The sequence below is a fragment of the Bison bison genome, unplaced genomic scaffold (assembly GCF_000754665.1).
Source record: "Bison bison bison isolate TAMUID 2011002044 unplaced genomic scaffold, Bison_UMD1.0 scf7180017864440, whole genome shotgun sequence".
Taxonomy (NCBI): Eukaryota; Metazoa; Chordata; class Mammalia; order Artiodactyla; family Bovidae; genus Bison; species Bison bison.
The window spans coordinates 2400913-2415266 of record NW_011495002.1 but is presented as its reverse complement, the minus strand read 5'-3'; the positions used below and the strand labels follow the sequence as shown (position 1 = coordinate 2415266).

Genomic DNA, 14354 nt, shown 5'->3' with positions numbered 1-14354 from the left:
ATTGCCAGCTATTGAACAAAAACACTACTTTTTGATGACTTTTCTGTGAAAATTTAGACCTGGTAGGCGATTTTATTGCAAAAAAAATTCTTTTTCCCTTAAAAATACTAAACTGTTAGGTTTCATGTTGTGGGCTCCTGGATGTCAAATGTCTCGAAGTCTTTAATTCTCAACAAATGTCAATATAAGAAATCATGAACCTCCAGGGCATATGCATCTTATTTACTGCTAACTTTATTCTGGGATCTTGACAAGAATTGTATGCAGCTACCTCGAGTTAATATTTCAAAGCAGTTACTAGTCCTGTTGGTTTATGTGATAGTCCTTAAGCAGCTGAATAAGGGTAAGAAGGAAGTTGAGGATAGCTACTTTTAAAATTGGCATCTCCTAAAATGTTTTTGAGAGTCCCTTGGACTGCAAGGAGATCCAACCAGTCCCTTCTGAAGGAGATCAGCCCTGGGATTTCTTTGGAAGGACTGATGCTGAAGCTGAAACTCCAGTACTTTGGCTACCTCGTGCGAAGAGTTGACTCATTGGAAAAGACTCTGATGCTGTGAGGGATTGGGGGCAGGAGGAGAAGGGGACGACAGAGGATGAGATGGCTGGATGGCATCACTGACTCGATGGACACGAGTCTCAGTGAACTCCAGGAGTTGGTGATGGACAGTGAGGCCTGGCGTGCTGCGATTCATGGGGTTGCAAAGAGTCGGACACGACTGAGAGACTGAACTGAACTGAAAATGTTTTTACTTGCTAAAGATGGAATTTTCCATTCATCTCTCAGTACCTGCTTTCTGCCATACTAATTTCTCTGATCTAAAGGTTTGGGTAGGGAGATATTTGGCATTTCCTTTTTTCCAACCGATTGATAATTCTTCCTTTTCAATCAAGTTGCCATATTCCACTTCTAGGTTGTTTTTTTTTTTTTGGCTGTACCATCAAAAGGTGGGTTAGGGAACTGAAGATATAAACTGTGAATGTAATGATTTTTACTTACCTGCTAATTTTTAGCCAAAGACAATGAGCTAAGGGGAATGACACAGCCACGGGTGCAACTTTGCCAGCAGCAGCAGTGACCTGACACGCTCTCTATTTCAACAGGAGGCAAGTTTCTCCCTCACTCTTGAATTTCCCCATCTGAACATCAGGCTACTCTGGCCAGGGAATTAAATGAGGCTGAACCCGATTACCAACATATTGCTTTATTTCTTGGTGGTAGTAAGTTAAGGCTTTCTAGAGTCATACAGCACGCAGTGATTTGAACATTAGAATTAAAACAACAACAACAATGAGCATTCAATTTAGCAGAGGCAGGAAGGAAGCAATGTTTAAAAACAGGTAAATTTCCTAGTGAGGCTTTTCGCGTGGTCTCTAAAAATCTGCTGAGCTGTTTCCCCAGGAACCACTGTCATAGATTCATACGACAAGGGGAAGTGGAATGGGTGAAGAGCAGACTGGGAGAAAGACCGAAATGGGGAAAGACAGGGCAAGCCAGGTAATCAGTGTGAAGGCTGGCTTTGTCTCAAGTTTGGAAGACAGTGTAGGTGCTATGGTCAAGAGGTGGTGATCAAGATATTTGGAATGGGACACCCCCTCTCTGGTTGTGTGAGCCGTTTTGGATCTTTCCTCTTATTCCAGGAGTATTACACTGGCTCACTTGGAAGATCTCAGTACGAAGGGTTAGGGACGATCCTTTGTGACTTATATTCTGAAGCTCTGAACAGAGTCACAAGTCACACAGCAGGGGAATGCTACCTTCAATCCCTTTCACAGTTCTAAACTTTGTTATCAGATACTATCCCCAGACAAACAATTCCTTTCTCCCTGTGGCACGTGGCATTGACTGCACCTCCAAGTTGCTGACAGTGTTGATTGGAGAGGTGGCCATATATCATGTGATGCCATCTCACTGCTATCTCCTTCTCAAAATAAGACAAAGACATGCAGGGAGCCTAACATGGGAGTGCAGCTGTCAACTGGTGTATAGGCTGGATGTGAAACTGTTCCATGTGCTTAGCTTGGAGACACTAGGCTCTGAGTGTGGAGGGTGGGTCCTCTGAGAACGAAATGAATGAACTGTTTGGAAAGCAAAGGAGGAGGGGTGTTGCCAGAGAATAATTTAAGAGAGGTCATGGGCTTATTAACAAAAATCAATGAAATGACATGAAAACAAGCAATGGGATTGTTGGCATCCTGACTTCGCATGAATGAGGATAGCAAATGGATTTCCATCCAAATAGGACCATTTCACATTTATACTTGGCAACGGCTTTAATGTTGGATATCAAAGTCTTAGCTGGTGGGCCAGCGCCTACATCCTATCACATGTTCCCTCTTCCATTTGTGGGGCACTTTTGAGTGGACAGGATTTAAACTACCTGGAAATCTGCTCTGCATATTTGAGGAAGGACAAGCAGACATCACAGGGGAGGCACACAAGGTGGCAATCTGCACACGTGACACTTACGACTTAACTTCAATGGGCTTCACGTGATGCAGTCTGGATGCCCAAGGAAATAAACAGATGAGAAAACAGAAATGTGATCTGAATGACAAAGAACCGAGGCATCTGTTCCTGCCAGCTGTAGGGCAGATGTGTGCGTGCACGCCACGTGTGCAGCGACAGGGATTTGAAAAACCCTGGAGGACACGTGTTCTCCTGGGCCTCCCTTGTTAATTAAAAATTGTGAGTGTCTTCCTTCCTACTTGGAAACACTCAGAAAGATCAACCTGACTGGGGGAGGTGGGTTTTGTTGTGATTAGGAATTCCATCACCTCCATGCGATGGGGTGATGCCAAAAGCATGTGTGTACAGAAGCCGTCCATCTGGCTGGGCAAGAGAGGATGACCAAGAGACTCACTCATCAAAAGAAACAAACTGAATAACACTCAGATTAGGGAGAAGAACATACAGGAGGTGGGGTTGGCACGCCTCCTGAAAGCAGTCACAGAATAGATATCCTTGGAAGAGGTAGATGCCTCTTGTGCTGCCAAGGAGCTTGGGTTTACTGACATCTCTTGTTCCCTCGATTCTAAAATGGGCATGAAGCTCATCCTTGATTAGATCAGAGGAAGTCCTCTGATTCAGGGCTGGAAGCAGAAGCCCAGAGAAGTCAAATGCTTTGCCCAAGGTCACACAGCTAGTAAGTGGTGGAGCGGGAGTGGGGTGGAACAAGGCAGGTCTCTTCTTTCACCCTGTTAACTGCTGCAAGTGATCCTTTAAAAGGGTTTATAAGTGCTGCATATATAGCAGGTGCTGTGACATTTATTTAACAAGAATTTTGCTTGGGTATGGGATGGGAGAGTGTGGTTTAGGTCAGTCAAGCAGTTTAAAGAGGAGGAGGTGTGGAGAGCAGTATTATTCTGACGATTTGTTGTTACTGTAGGAGAGGGAGGGGTAGGGTTGGAGAGATGGGGTGCAGAACTCTGGGGATGTGGCCAGGAGGAAAGAAACTGAAAAGGGGATGTTCTTAAAGACATTGCAGTCAGCTTTCTGAGGTACATGTTTTTGAGAAGAGACATCACCACCAATGACCTGATTCCCCCTGCAAAAAACCGTTGTCTGGAATAGAAATGGGGCTCCCTCACCCTCCTTTCCTAGCCCTCTGTTGCCCGTGAGAAATTAGAAAGAAGAAAAGCCAGATCCATAAGAAGAACCTTCCTGGAAGAAAGAAGCTGTTCCGAGTGGGTGTCGGTGCTTACATAGGCTGCTCTGAAAAAAACAAAACAAAACAAAAAAACCAACGTGTTCTGTTCAGGTCTGTACGGTGACAGCGATGGGCAGAAGGCTGTCCCTTCAGAAGAAGGCAGGGTTGGTGTGCTCGATGACGCAGCGCTTGCAGTGGCGTTTCACGAAGCGCAGCGCCTCCACGGACACCTCGCAGTCCTGCACGTTCAGCATCTGCAGGTCAAAGCAGTTGGCCGCCACGATCTGCAGGCCCTGGCCCGTGATGCTCTCGCAAGACTTGAGGCTGAGGCGCTTGAGATTGAAGCAGTTCAGGGCCAGGCACTCCAGGCCCGTGTCAGAGACCAGAGGGCATTTGCCGATGTCCAGGGACTTGAGTTTGGCGCAGTTCTTGGCGAGGTACTCCAGGCCGTGGTCCGTGATGCCCTCGCAGCCCCTGGCATTGAGGTAGCGCAGCTTGCCGCAGTACTTGGCCACGTAGCGGATGCCCACATCGGTGACCCGGCCGCAGTGCGCAATGCTGAGGTACCGCAGGCGGGACTCCAGCTTGGCGATCTCGCGCAGGCCAAAGTCGCTGACGAAGCGGCAGTCGCTGACGCTCAGCTCCTTGATGGAGGTGCAGTAGATCATCAGGTAGCGGAGGCCCTCGTCAGTGAGGCGGACGCAGCGCCGCAGGTACAGGTGGGTCAGCTGCGTGCAGTGGGCCGCGATGGTGTGCAGGCCTTCGTCTTCCAGCACGAAGCAGTCTGTCATGTCCAGGTAGCGGATGGAGATCTGTTTGCCGTGCAAGGGGGACAGTTTAATGGAGGCCTCGCGGGTCAAGCTGATGCAGGTCACCTTGGAGCATCCTAGACGGAGAGACAGAACACACGCTCAGAACGACCTCGGGGAACGGGGAATGGTGGGGGGGCTCCTGAATAGATTCCTACCCCTCTCTGGATTTGGGTCCCTTCCCTTCCTGGCTGCTCAGGAGACGGAATGCAAGAATGGGCTTTCCGTGTTCATCATTTAACTACTCTGGGCTTAAGAGGCTTTGGGGTTTTAGAATCAGAAAGATAAGGGTTCCAATGGATCTAGATCCATCAATGGTTGGCCTGACGTTTGGGCAAATCGGTCCTTCAAGTAGGTCCTTTGCTTTAAAATAAGGGTGCTCTGCTTCCCTGGAAGGTGGCTGTAAAGAAGACATGAGACTGTGTGTGTAAATATCCCATCCTGGTTCTGGAAAGTTCAGGAAGCTCAGTTCTTACCCTGCAGTGATCTGGTAGCTCTCTGATCCAAAGAAGTGAGATAGGAAATAGAAGGCTGGACCATGACTGCAGTTTGGCAGAAAGAGCACTGGCTTGGGAGTCACAATCCATCTCAGGTCTGCTTTTTATGGTCTGAGGCAGGAGGGTTAAGTTTTCTGAGTCTCAAGACTCTTCTCTGAAATGGGAGTGAGTAGCTGGTATGCCTATAACTCTGGGGATATAATAATGAGGATGCAACCAGGTAATGGCTATGGATATACTTTGAAAACCATGGGAAATATATGTCATTAGTCTAACAAAGTGACTGTCTAGGGATTCAGTTCCACCTTCTCTGGTCCAGGAAGAACAAAATCAGGATTATCCTCTATCCCTTCAACCAGTTTGTCCTGCTTTTACCTGCTACGATCTATTTTCACAGCTGCCAGACACATCCTGGAACAGTACTCCTGTCATGCTCAAGGCCGTCTCACTACAAGCGTAAAAGCTAACGTCTAAAGGGGGCCTCCAAGGACCTGCACCCCTGGGCCCTTATGCCTTCCCCCTCTTCCAAGCCCACTGGGCTCCTTGCTAGTTCCCAGATGGCTCAGGTGCCTCCCTGCCTCAGCAACTGTGCACTGGACAGGGCCTCCCTGGATAACGCCCTGGGTCACCCCCACTTTCTTAGGCTTCAGAGCAACTGTCCTTTCATAGGACAACTCTTTGTGAGTCATCCTGAATGAACCAGTACCCTCTGCCTGACTCCCATTTATTTTCAGCATTCGTTATCACTTTGAGGCATTATATACCTATTTATTCACTTTTATTCACATTTATTTATGTGTTTGCTGTCCTCATGGAATGTAAGTTCCTGAGAAAAAAGGACTCACACTCTTCACTGCTGTATCCCTCACACCTGGTTCAGAGCTGGTTCTCACTAAGTACCTGTTGAATGAACAAATGAATGAATGATTTATAGAGTGTATACAGTCCCTATATATCAGGGCTTCTCTGATAGCTCAGTTGGTAAAGGATCCGCCTGCAATGCAGGACACCCCAGTTTGATTCCTGGGTCGGGATGATCTGCTGGAGAAGGGATAGGCTACCCACTCCAGTATTCTTGGGCTTCCCTGTGGCTCAGCTGGTAAAGAGTCTGCCTGCAATGCGGGAGACCTGGGTTTGATCCCTGGGTTAGGAAGATCCCCTGGAGAAAGGAAAGGCTACCCACTCCAGTATTCTGGCCTGGAGAATTCCATGGACTGTGTAGTTCATGGCGGTCACAAAGAGTCAGACACAACTGAGTGACTTCACTTTCCTTCACTTTCATGCAGTCTTTTATAGGAAAACCTGATGGGATAATCCAACTTCCAACATTTAAATATCCTCAGGATTGTGATCGAGGCTGAGGTATATCTAACATTGATAAACCAACTATTTTATAGTTAATTATAATGCCTTTTATTTCTGTTGAAAGATAACGTTTACAAAGTGCTTTTTATAAACATTTGAGAAAACGTTTATTGATTTTCTTCATTCTTTTTTTTTTCACTTGATTCTTTAAACAATCTGTTTTCTAGACAAGGAAATTAGTACTCAGGAAGATATCTTTAGATGCCTCTCTAAACTCCTTTCCCCTAAATATGTGTGGGAATAAATTTTATATGTATATATTTATACCATATATAACTATTATATATTTTATGACATATGAAACACTCATTTCATTATATATTTCAGTTCATTGTGTATTACTATTTAAAATATGTACACAGTCTATTTTAGTATATGAACATACATCATTAATATACATAGCCAAATACATCATATAAATGTAATAATACATATATTTCCTTCCACTACGTAGACTGTACATATACTTTTCATTTTCTCTCTCCTCCACCCAAATCCCTCTGCTGCTCTAAAGCCAGGCGCCTCACCTCCGGGGCTCCGCGCCTTGGCTAATGACGTCATCTCCAAGCCTTCTAAGCAACCACATGATAGTGTTAATGGGGACTTTCCTCCCACTCCTGGCAGGCTGCCCAGGAAACTCTTATAATATAAAATTCAGGTCCTGGGAATAATGACATTTAGAAGCCATGTGCTACCAAGTCGAAGAATTTCAGGAAGGAGCAAAGCATACACCCCAGCATTGGAGAACAAAGATGTGGCTTGTCAGAGCCTGTGCGCACAACTCCAGGGGGCTCTGTGGTTTTGCAGAAGGTGGTTGGTACCCCTCAACTGTCGCTCTGAACTCTCCCTTTGTTTGAAGTTCTTGTTTTACACTGACTGCGATCCTGCTTATGCTGAATCTGTATGTTCACACCGTGGCTGCCCATCTATCATGACGGTGAAGGCACTTAACGATCACAGGACAACTTTGTTCCTAAACTCTTAGTTCCAGTTTCCTATTTAAGAAAGAAATATCCAGTAAAACCTGCTGCATTCCAGGAAGGATACTCTATTCGGTCCAGGGAAACATTTGTCTGCATTTTGAAACCAAACCCCAATTTAATGAAATACTAGCTTAGCTCACTTTTGATGAAGACAAAATCATATCACATTTTGATATGCTTGCATCATTTTAGGTCAATCATTTTAAATTTCAGCTTTAGCCCTTTTATAGATTTGCTAAGTTTGGGTTGAAAATAAACTGATTCATGGCTCAATGGGTAATATCTGTGGGCAGTGGATGCATGTATATATTACAGACTTGCAGAGAACATGAGAAATCATTCCCTTTGAACTTCATTTTTTAAAGATGAGGCATCTCAGATTCAGTGAGATTATATGACTTGTACAGTCAGACTACAGAGAATTTTCCTGATACAAGACTTCTAATATAGCAGGGATGGTAAGAATTGACTAAGAAATAGCATGCAATTGATGAATTGCATGAGAGATGTATGATAGATGTACCAGCATGAAGTGAATATTTAGACACTGGGGTATCATAAGTCTTGGGAGTGGGGATTCTTGGAAGAGAGAAATAATTTGAATACACAAATATGGAACCCAGGTAGTATAAAGTAATAGCAGGAGCAAATTCAAGGGACAGGAAAGCATGGAGGCAGAGGGGGAGTGAGCAGTATTCACAGGATAAAACACAGGATTTATCCTGTGTGGCAGCTAAGATGGGAATAATCCACTGGGATTGGATCTTGGGGGCCTGTTTTACCATGCAGGATAAGGAGTAGGGATATTACACAACCAGGAGTGGATAGTATGGGTTGAACAAATCTGGGGCTATCTTTAATTAATTCCAGATTTGGTTCAGCTTTCACAAAAATGCTCATTACCACCTTCTCTCATTATTGGGTAATAATACTCTGGGATATAAAAGGATGATATCAACAAAGACCAACTACTGCCTCGTAAGTGTGTTACTGAATAAAACACACATGGGAGAACTTAACATGAATGAACTCATCTAGTCCTCCCAACCGTTTTACTGATGAGGAAGTTTTAGTCACTGCGCTATAGCTTTCCGAGCGCTTGTTCAGAGCAGTCACGAATGACAACTTTGTTTGAACCCTTTAGAAATCAAGATGACTGTTTGGGGCTTTGAAACTCCTCTGTTGAACGAATTACATTATCACAAAATACAGATATAAACTATGCCTCATTTTTTCCCATATAAAACTCATAATGAATTGAGAATACACAAGTATCCAGTTGCAAAACCGAGCAACGCTCTACCTGCTTACACCTGGGAGGATACCCTCAGCTTCCCAGGGGTCAGGCCGGAAAGGCTTTACTTAGGGGATGCTTGCACTGGGCCTCCGGCAATGAGACATCTGTTAAGAAGGTTTTGGGGGAGGTGAAAGGGGGCAGAGGAGGGAATGGCATGCAGGTCAGAGAGGTGCCCACACATCATAGTGTGCACAGGCATGGTGTACTTGGGAAATTCAAATGGTTCCAGGAAACACAGCATTCAGGTTACTAGGGGCAGGGTGAGATTTGAACCTAGAAAGAGCAGCTCATGAGGTGCCATATATGCTTTGCTAAGCAACTTTTTCCCTACATGTCACGAGGAGGGATTGGAGATTTTATGCAGGGAAATGAAGGCTTAGCTTCTCAGTTTGAAAACATTCCTCTGGACCTTGGTTGTGTAGAAGGTGTATGGATGGAGTTGAGGTGGGTGTAAGGCCAGTGATAGGGCAAGCATGCATCCAGGCAGGCAGGCAGAAGAGAGGGGGTGGACTTAACATTCTGGGGGAGTAGAATCACCTGGGCAGGACTCAATTGGTCTCATATAACAGATCAGGAAGGGTAGTAAGGAGGACTCCCAGGTCTCCAAGTATAGGGGAGCCTTTGGAAGCAACTTCACTTGTAATAATCATAAGATTTAAACTTTAAAAATTGGTTAGTTGTAATATATTCTATTGATGTTTAGAGATGTTATTAATTGTGATGGTTAATTTTATGTGTCAACTTGACTAGGTGACAAAGTGCCAAGATATTTGGCTGAACCTTATTTCTAGGTGTGCCTGTGAGCATTTTTCTGGATAAGATTAACATTTGAAGCAGGAGACTCAGGCAGACTGCCCTTCCCAATGCATATGGTTGTTGTCGTTCAGTGGCTAAGTCATTCTTTGCCACCCCATGGACTGCAGCATGCCAAGCTTCCCTATCCTTCACTGTCTTCTGGAGCTTGCTCAAACTCACGTCCATTGAATTGGTGATGCCATCCAGCCATCTCATCCTTTGTTGTCCCCTTCTCCTCCGACCTTCACTCTTTCCCAGCCTCAGGGTCTTTACCAATGAGTCAGTTCTTTGCATCAGGTGGCCAAAGTATTGGAGTTTCAGCTTCAGCGTCAGTCCTTCCAATTAATATTCAGGACTGATTTTCTTTAGGATTTACTGGTTTGATGTCCTTGCAGGCCAAGGGACTCTCTAGAGTCTTCTCCAACACCACAGTTCAAAAGCATCAATTCTTCAGTGCTCAACTTTCTTTATGGTCCAACTCTCATATTCATACATGACTACTGGAAAAACCATAGCTTTAACTAGACAGATCTTTTCTGGTAAAGTGATGTCTCTGCTTTTTAATACGCTGTTTAGTAGGTTTGTCATAGCTTTTCTTCCAAGGATTAAGTGTCTTTTCATGTCATGGCTGCAGGCACCATCTGCAGTGATTTTGAAGCCCAATAAAATAAAGTCTGTCACTATTTCCATCTATTTGTTTTCTCATCTATTTGCCATGAAGTGATGGGACCATATGCTATGATCTTTGTTTTTTGAATGTTGAGTTTTAAGCCAGCTTTTTCATTCTCCTCTTTCACTTTCATCAAGAGGCTCTTTGGTTCCTCTTCGCTTTCTGCCATAAGGGTAGTATCATCTGCATATCTGAGGTTATTGATATTTCTCCGGGCAATGTTGATTCCAGATTGTGCTTCATCCAGCCTGGCATTTTGCATGATGTACTTTGCATATAAGTTAAATAAGCAGGGTGACAATATACAGTGTTAACATACTCCTTTCCTATTTTGGGACCAGTCCCTTATTCCATGTCCAGTTCTAACTGTTGCTTCTTGACCTGCAAACACATTTCTCAAGAGGCAGGTAATCTCTTTACACACACACACACACACACACACACACACACATATATGGGACATATATATATATAACTGGGACATACATATAAAACACCTCATATATATATAACTGTCCCATATATATATACATATATATACACACACACACATACATACACTATTGCTTCTATTTCTCTGGAGAACTGTGTTGTCTAGTCACTCAGTTGTGTCTGACTCTTTGCAACCCCATAGAGTGTTGCTCTCCAGACTCCTCTGTCCATTGGACTCTCCAGGCAAGAATATTGGAATGTGTTGCCATTTCCTTTTCCAGAGGATCTTCCCAACCCAGGGATTGAACCCGAGTCTAATACGCATGAGCAGGCATATTCTTTACCACTGAGTCACCAGCTAAGCCCTAGAGAACCATGACTAAACATTAATAAAAGGTAATAAGTGATAATGAATAAATGCTAGAGCTAGTTATAGTAACTTTCAGTGACTTTTAAAGATAACTTTCAAGGCGGGCATGCTAGGGATGGGAGGGGCAGTTTCACGTTCTCTGGGGGAGTTAAGCTCTAGACTGCCAAGCTCTATACTCAGTGGCAAGTATATTGCCACTGGAGGGCACCGTTCGGAGGTGGTGACACAAATCACCCTAATGAGTTGTTGGGTATTTGGAGTTCATCTACCTGAAAATACCCACCACCATTCCTGACAATATTTAGAATTCTGTGCTCTTAGTGAGTTAGAGATTCCCCCGTTTACACAGTCTTTATTTACACAGATATCCAGGTCAGGTTGATAGGGAGAAGCTTAATACATAACGGTTAGCACAGGGGCCAAGCAGGGTCCACTCACTCAGGCTAGAAGCCCGGAAACTTCCATCCCCAAACAGCACAGGCACTTTCCATATTTCCGAATCTCAAAAGAAGCCCAAAGACAAAATACAATTACTTGCAGCCTGTCCTGAGGGTGCACAGGGGAGCCCCTTTAACAAAGATGGGGATTCCAAAACAGTGTCATTTTCTAATCTAAGAAAAATAAAAGAAAATGAGGTGTTTATAAAAGAGGCCCACAGGATTCAGAACCTTTGAATGTTAAAGAATCCAATCCCTTAGTCCCCACACCCCTGTTTTTTTTTTTTTTTAAGTAAGAGTTAAGACATCTAGGGAAAGCTGTGAACTGTCCCAAATCACAGACTTTTGAAGCTAGTTCCCACCGCATCATAATGCTTTCTCTTTCCAGAATTCCTTGGGAGGAGGGGGGAAATGTAAGAAAACCTCTTCGTTTCCTGCTTCTTTATGCCAACAGCTGCTCACGACTAACTGAACATACGGTTTCCATGGCTTTGTGCTGGAGCCAACTCAAGGAGGGGAGCAGGGAAAGAATGTACGAGAAATAATTGACTGTCATCGGAAATATTTTCAGATGTCGGTTTTCAAAAGAGAGAGTGAGCTCCGAGAGCTGACTTTTACCTCAGGTTTTGTTAGAGGATATCATTTACCTCAGATGCTGGTAAATCCCCAACTCTATTTCTTGGCCTGTTCAGTGGTTTTTACTTTCGACCCCTCCCCAACAGTCCCTGAGGTTGTGGCTCGCGCTGCTCATTTCTTTAACTCCCAGTTGCATCTCACACACTCCAGCCTCTCAAATGTGTGTCTTTTGACTGGGTAGCAGATGAGATAAAGAAAGGCTGTTAGTCTGGCTGGATCCACGTCTGGCGCCTCAGTGCGAGTCTGGGCTTTAATTCTTCCTGCCTGTGAGAGGTTTGAAAGCAAAGCAGCCATGCTGGGAATTCCTTCATTTTAAAAAAAGAACTAAAGGGTTTCCCTCATAGCTCAGTTGGTAAAGAATCTGCCTGCAATGCAGGAGACCCTGGTTCGATTCCTGGGTCGGGAAGATCTGCTGGAGAAGGGAAAGGCTACCCACTCCAGTATTCTTGGGCTTCCCTTGTGGCTCAGCTGGTAAAGAATCCACCTGCATTGCAGGAGACTTGGGTTCGATCCTTGGGTTGGGAAGATCCCCTGGAGAAGGGAAAGGCTACCCACTCCAGTATTCTGGCCTGGAGAATTCTATGGACTGTATAAATCCATGGAGTTGCAAAGAGGAGGACACGACTGAGCAACTTTCACTTCACTTTCAAAGGCTTCACTTGGTGGGCCCTACCCTTGTACTCTGTAATTAAGAATACTGCTTGATGGCAGAGGCCAACACAATACTGTGAAATGATTTTCCTTCAATTAAAAATAAATAAGTTTGGGAAATAAAAAGAATATTGCTTGAGAAAAGATGCAAAAGCAACCCAAGGCTGAGGAGGGTAGGAGTGTAATATGAGGAGACCCTGAGCCATGATGGATTTTTCCCAGTGTCTGCAAAATTTCCAGCCATGGTGACCACTGGCCACAGCACAGAATCAGCTTAAACACAGCTCTTAGGCTCCATGCGACAGTGACCAGTGGATGTCAGGGCAGTTTCTAAACTACTTCGGTTTCAGCTAGAGAGCTGGCTCTCATGTATCTGTGATTAGATACTTAGTTCCCATTATCCATGATTTGTGCTGCCCTGCTGGCTCAGTAGGAGACCCAGCTTCGATCCCTGGGTCGGGAAGATCCCCTGGAAAAGGGAACAGCAACTCACTCCAGTATTCTTGCTTGGAGAATTCCAAGGACAGAGGAGCCTGGTGGGCTACAGTCCACGGGATCTCCAAGAGTCAGATATGACTGAGCGACTAACACCACCACCACCTATCTATGGTTGCTCTGAAATTACTTTGAGAATTATGGGGAGGAAAGACACACTTGACAGTCACACTAACTTGTGGGACTTGCCTAGCTGCTCCAGTGGTTAAGACTTCACCTTCCAAAGCAGGTTCTATCCCTGGTCAGGGAGCTAAGCTCTCACATGCTTCTTGGGCAAGAAACCAAAACATAAATCAGAAGCTATATTGTAACAAATTCAATAAAGACTTTTTAAAAGGTCCACATCAAGAAATAAAAAAGGCACACTAGCTTGAATTGCCAGACGTAAGATGCCTCTAAGTCCTCTAAGAAGTTGATATCATTTGACAAAAGGGATACCTCTGGCTCCCAGAATCATGGTTCCATAAAGACAGTTTTATAGGAAGAAGAGTCACCCTGCTGAGCCCTGAATATCACAAAGGGGGACCCTTCCCAAGTGTCAGCGTCCTCTCCTGCTTTGGGAGGATGCACTGGGAAGGGCCCACGGATGGCCACGTACCTGACACATCAAGGTGCTCCAGGTTGGGACAGAGGGACACCACGTCGAAGACTGCCTCGTTGGAGATGTTGTAGCAGCCGGAGACTTCCAGCCGCCGGAGCTCCGGGCAGCACTGGGCAATGGTGTAAAGACCTCGGTCCGTGAGCCGCCTGCAGCCACTGACACTGACGGTTTCCAGCATAAGACAGACGTTGGGTGTGTCCTGACAGAGTCTGCGGGTGAGCACCTTGAGGGCGCGGTCCACGTTGATGGTCTCGCCCGTCAGGCGGATAGTCCTCCAGAGGCGCGGGTCCCAGGCCAGGTTGTACCAGCGGCGGCACACGCGCGCGCAGCGGCACAGCTGGTTGGTGGGCAGGAAGGAGAAGACCTGCACCATGGCGTGGTCCGGGAGCCGCTCGATGCTGGCCTGCTCCTTCTGGGGCCTGGAGGCCAGCCGGATGAGCGGGTGGGTGAGGCGGGGCGGGGGGGGGGGGGCCCCGGGCCCCCGTCTCCCCGGTGATGGAGGACGAGGAGGTGGACGAGCCCCTTCCATTCTGAAATCCCGGCAGGTTGGGTGGACATATCAGGGCTGGGCTGGGCGTGCTCAGTGTGCGCATGCTCAGGTCGGAGTCTGGCAAAGGACAGAGAACAAAGGGTTAAGGATGGACGGGGCGGAGTGGCGGGGGTGGGGGG

The 14354-nt window shown here is 45.7% G+C and overlaps 1 protein-coding gene across 1 annotated transcript in view; it reads right to left on the bottom strand.

Annotated features, from left to right (window-relative positions):
* Nucleotides 1-1186: 1186 nt before the first annotated feature.
* Nucleotides 1187-14354, bottom strand: part of FBXL7 (F-box and leucine-rich repeat protein 7) — a 469193-nt gene continuing 456025 nt past the window's right edge. Inside the window, 3 exon segments of the mRNA XM_010858799.1 lie at nucleotides 1187-4533; nucleotides 13683-14158; nucleotides 14160-14292. Coding sequence (XP_010857101.1) covers nucleotides 3797-4533; nucleotides 13683-14158; nucleotides 14160-14292 — 1346 coding nt within the window. The 3' untranslated portion in view covers nucleotides 1187-3796.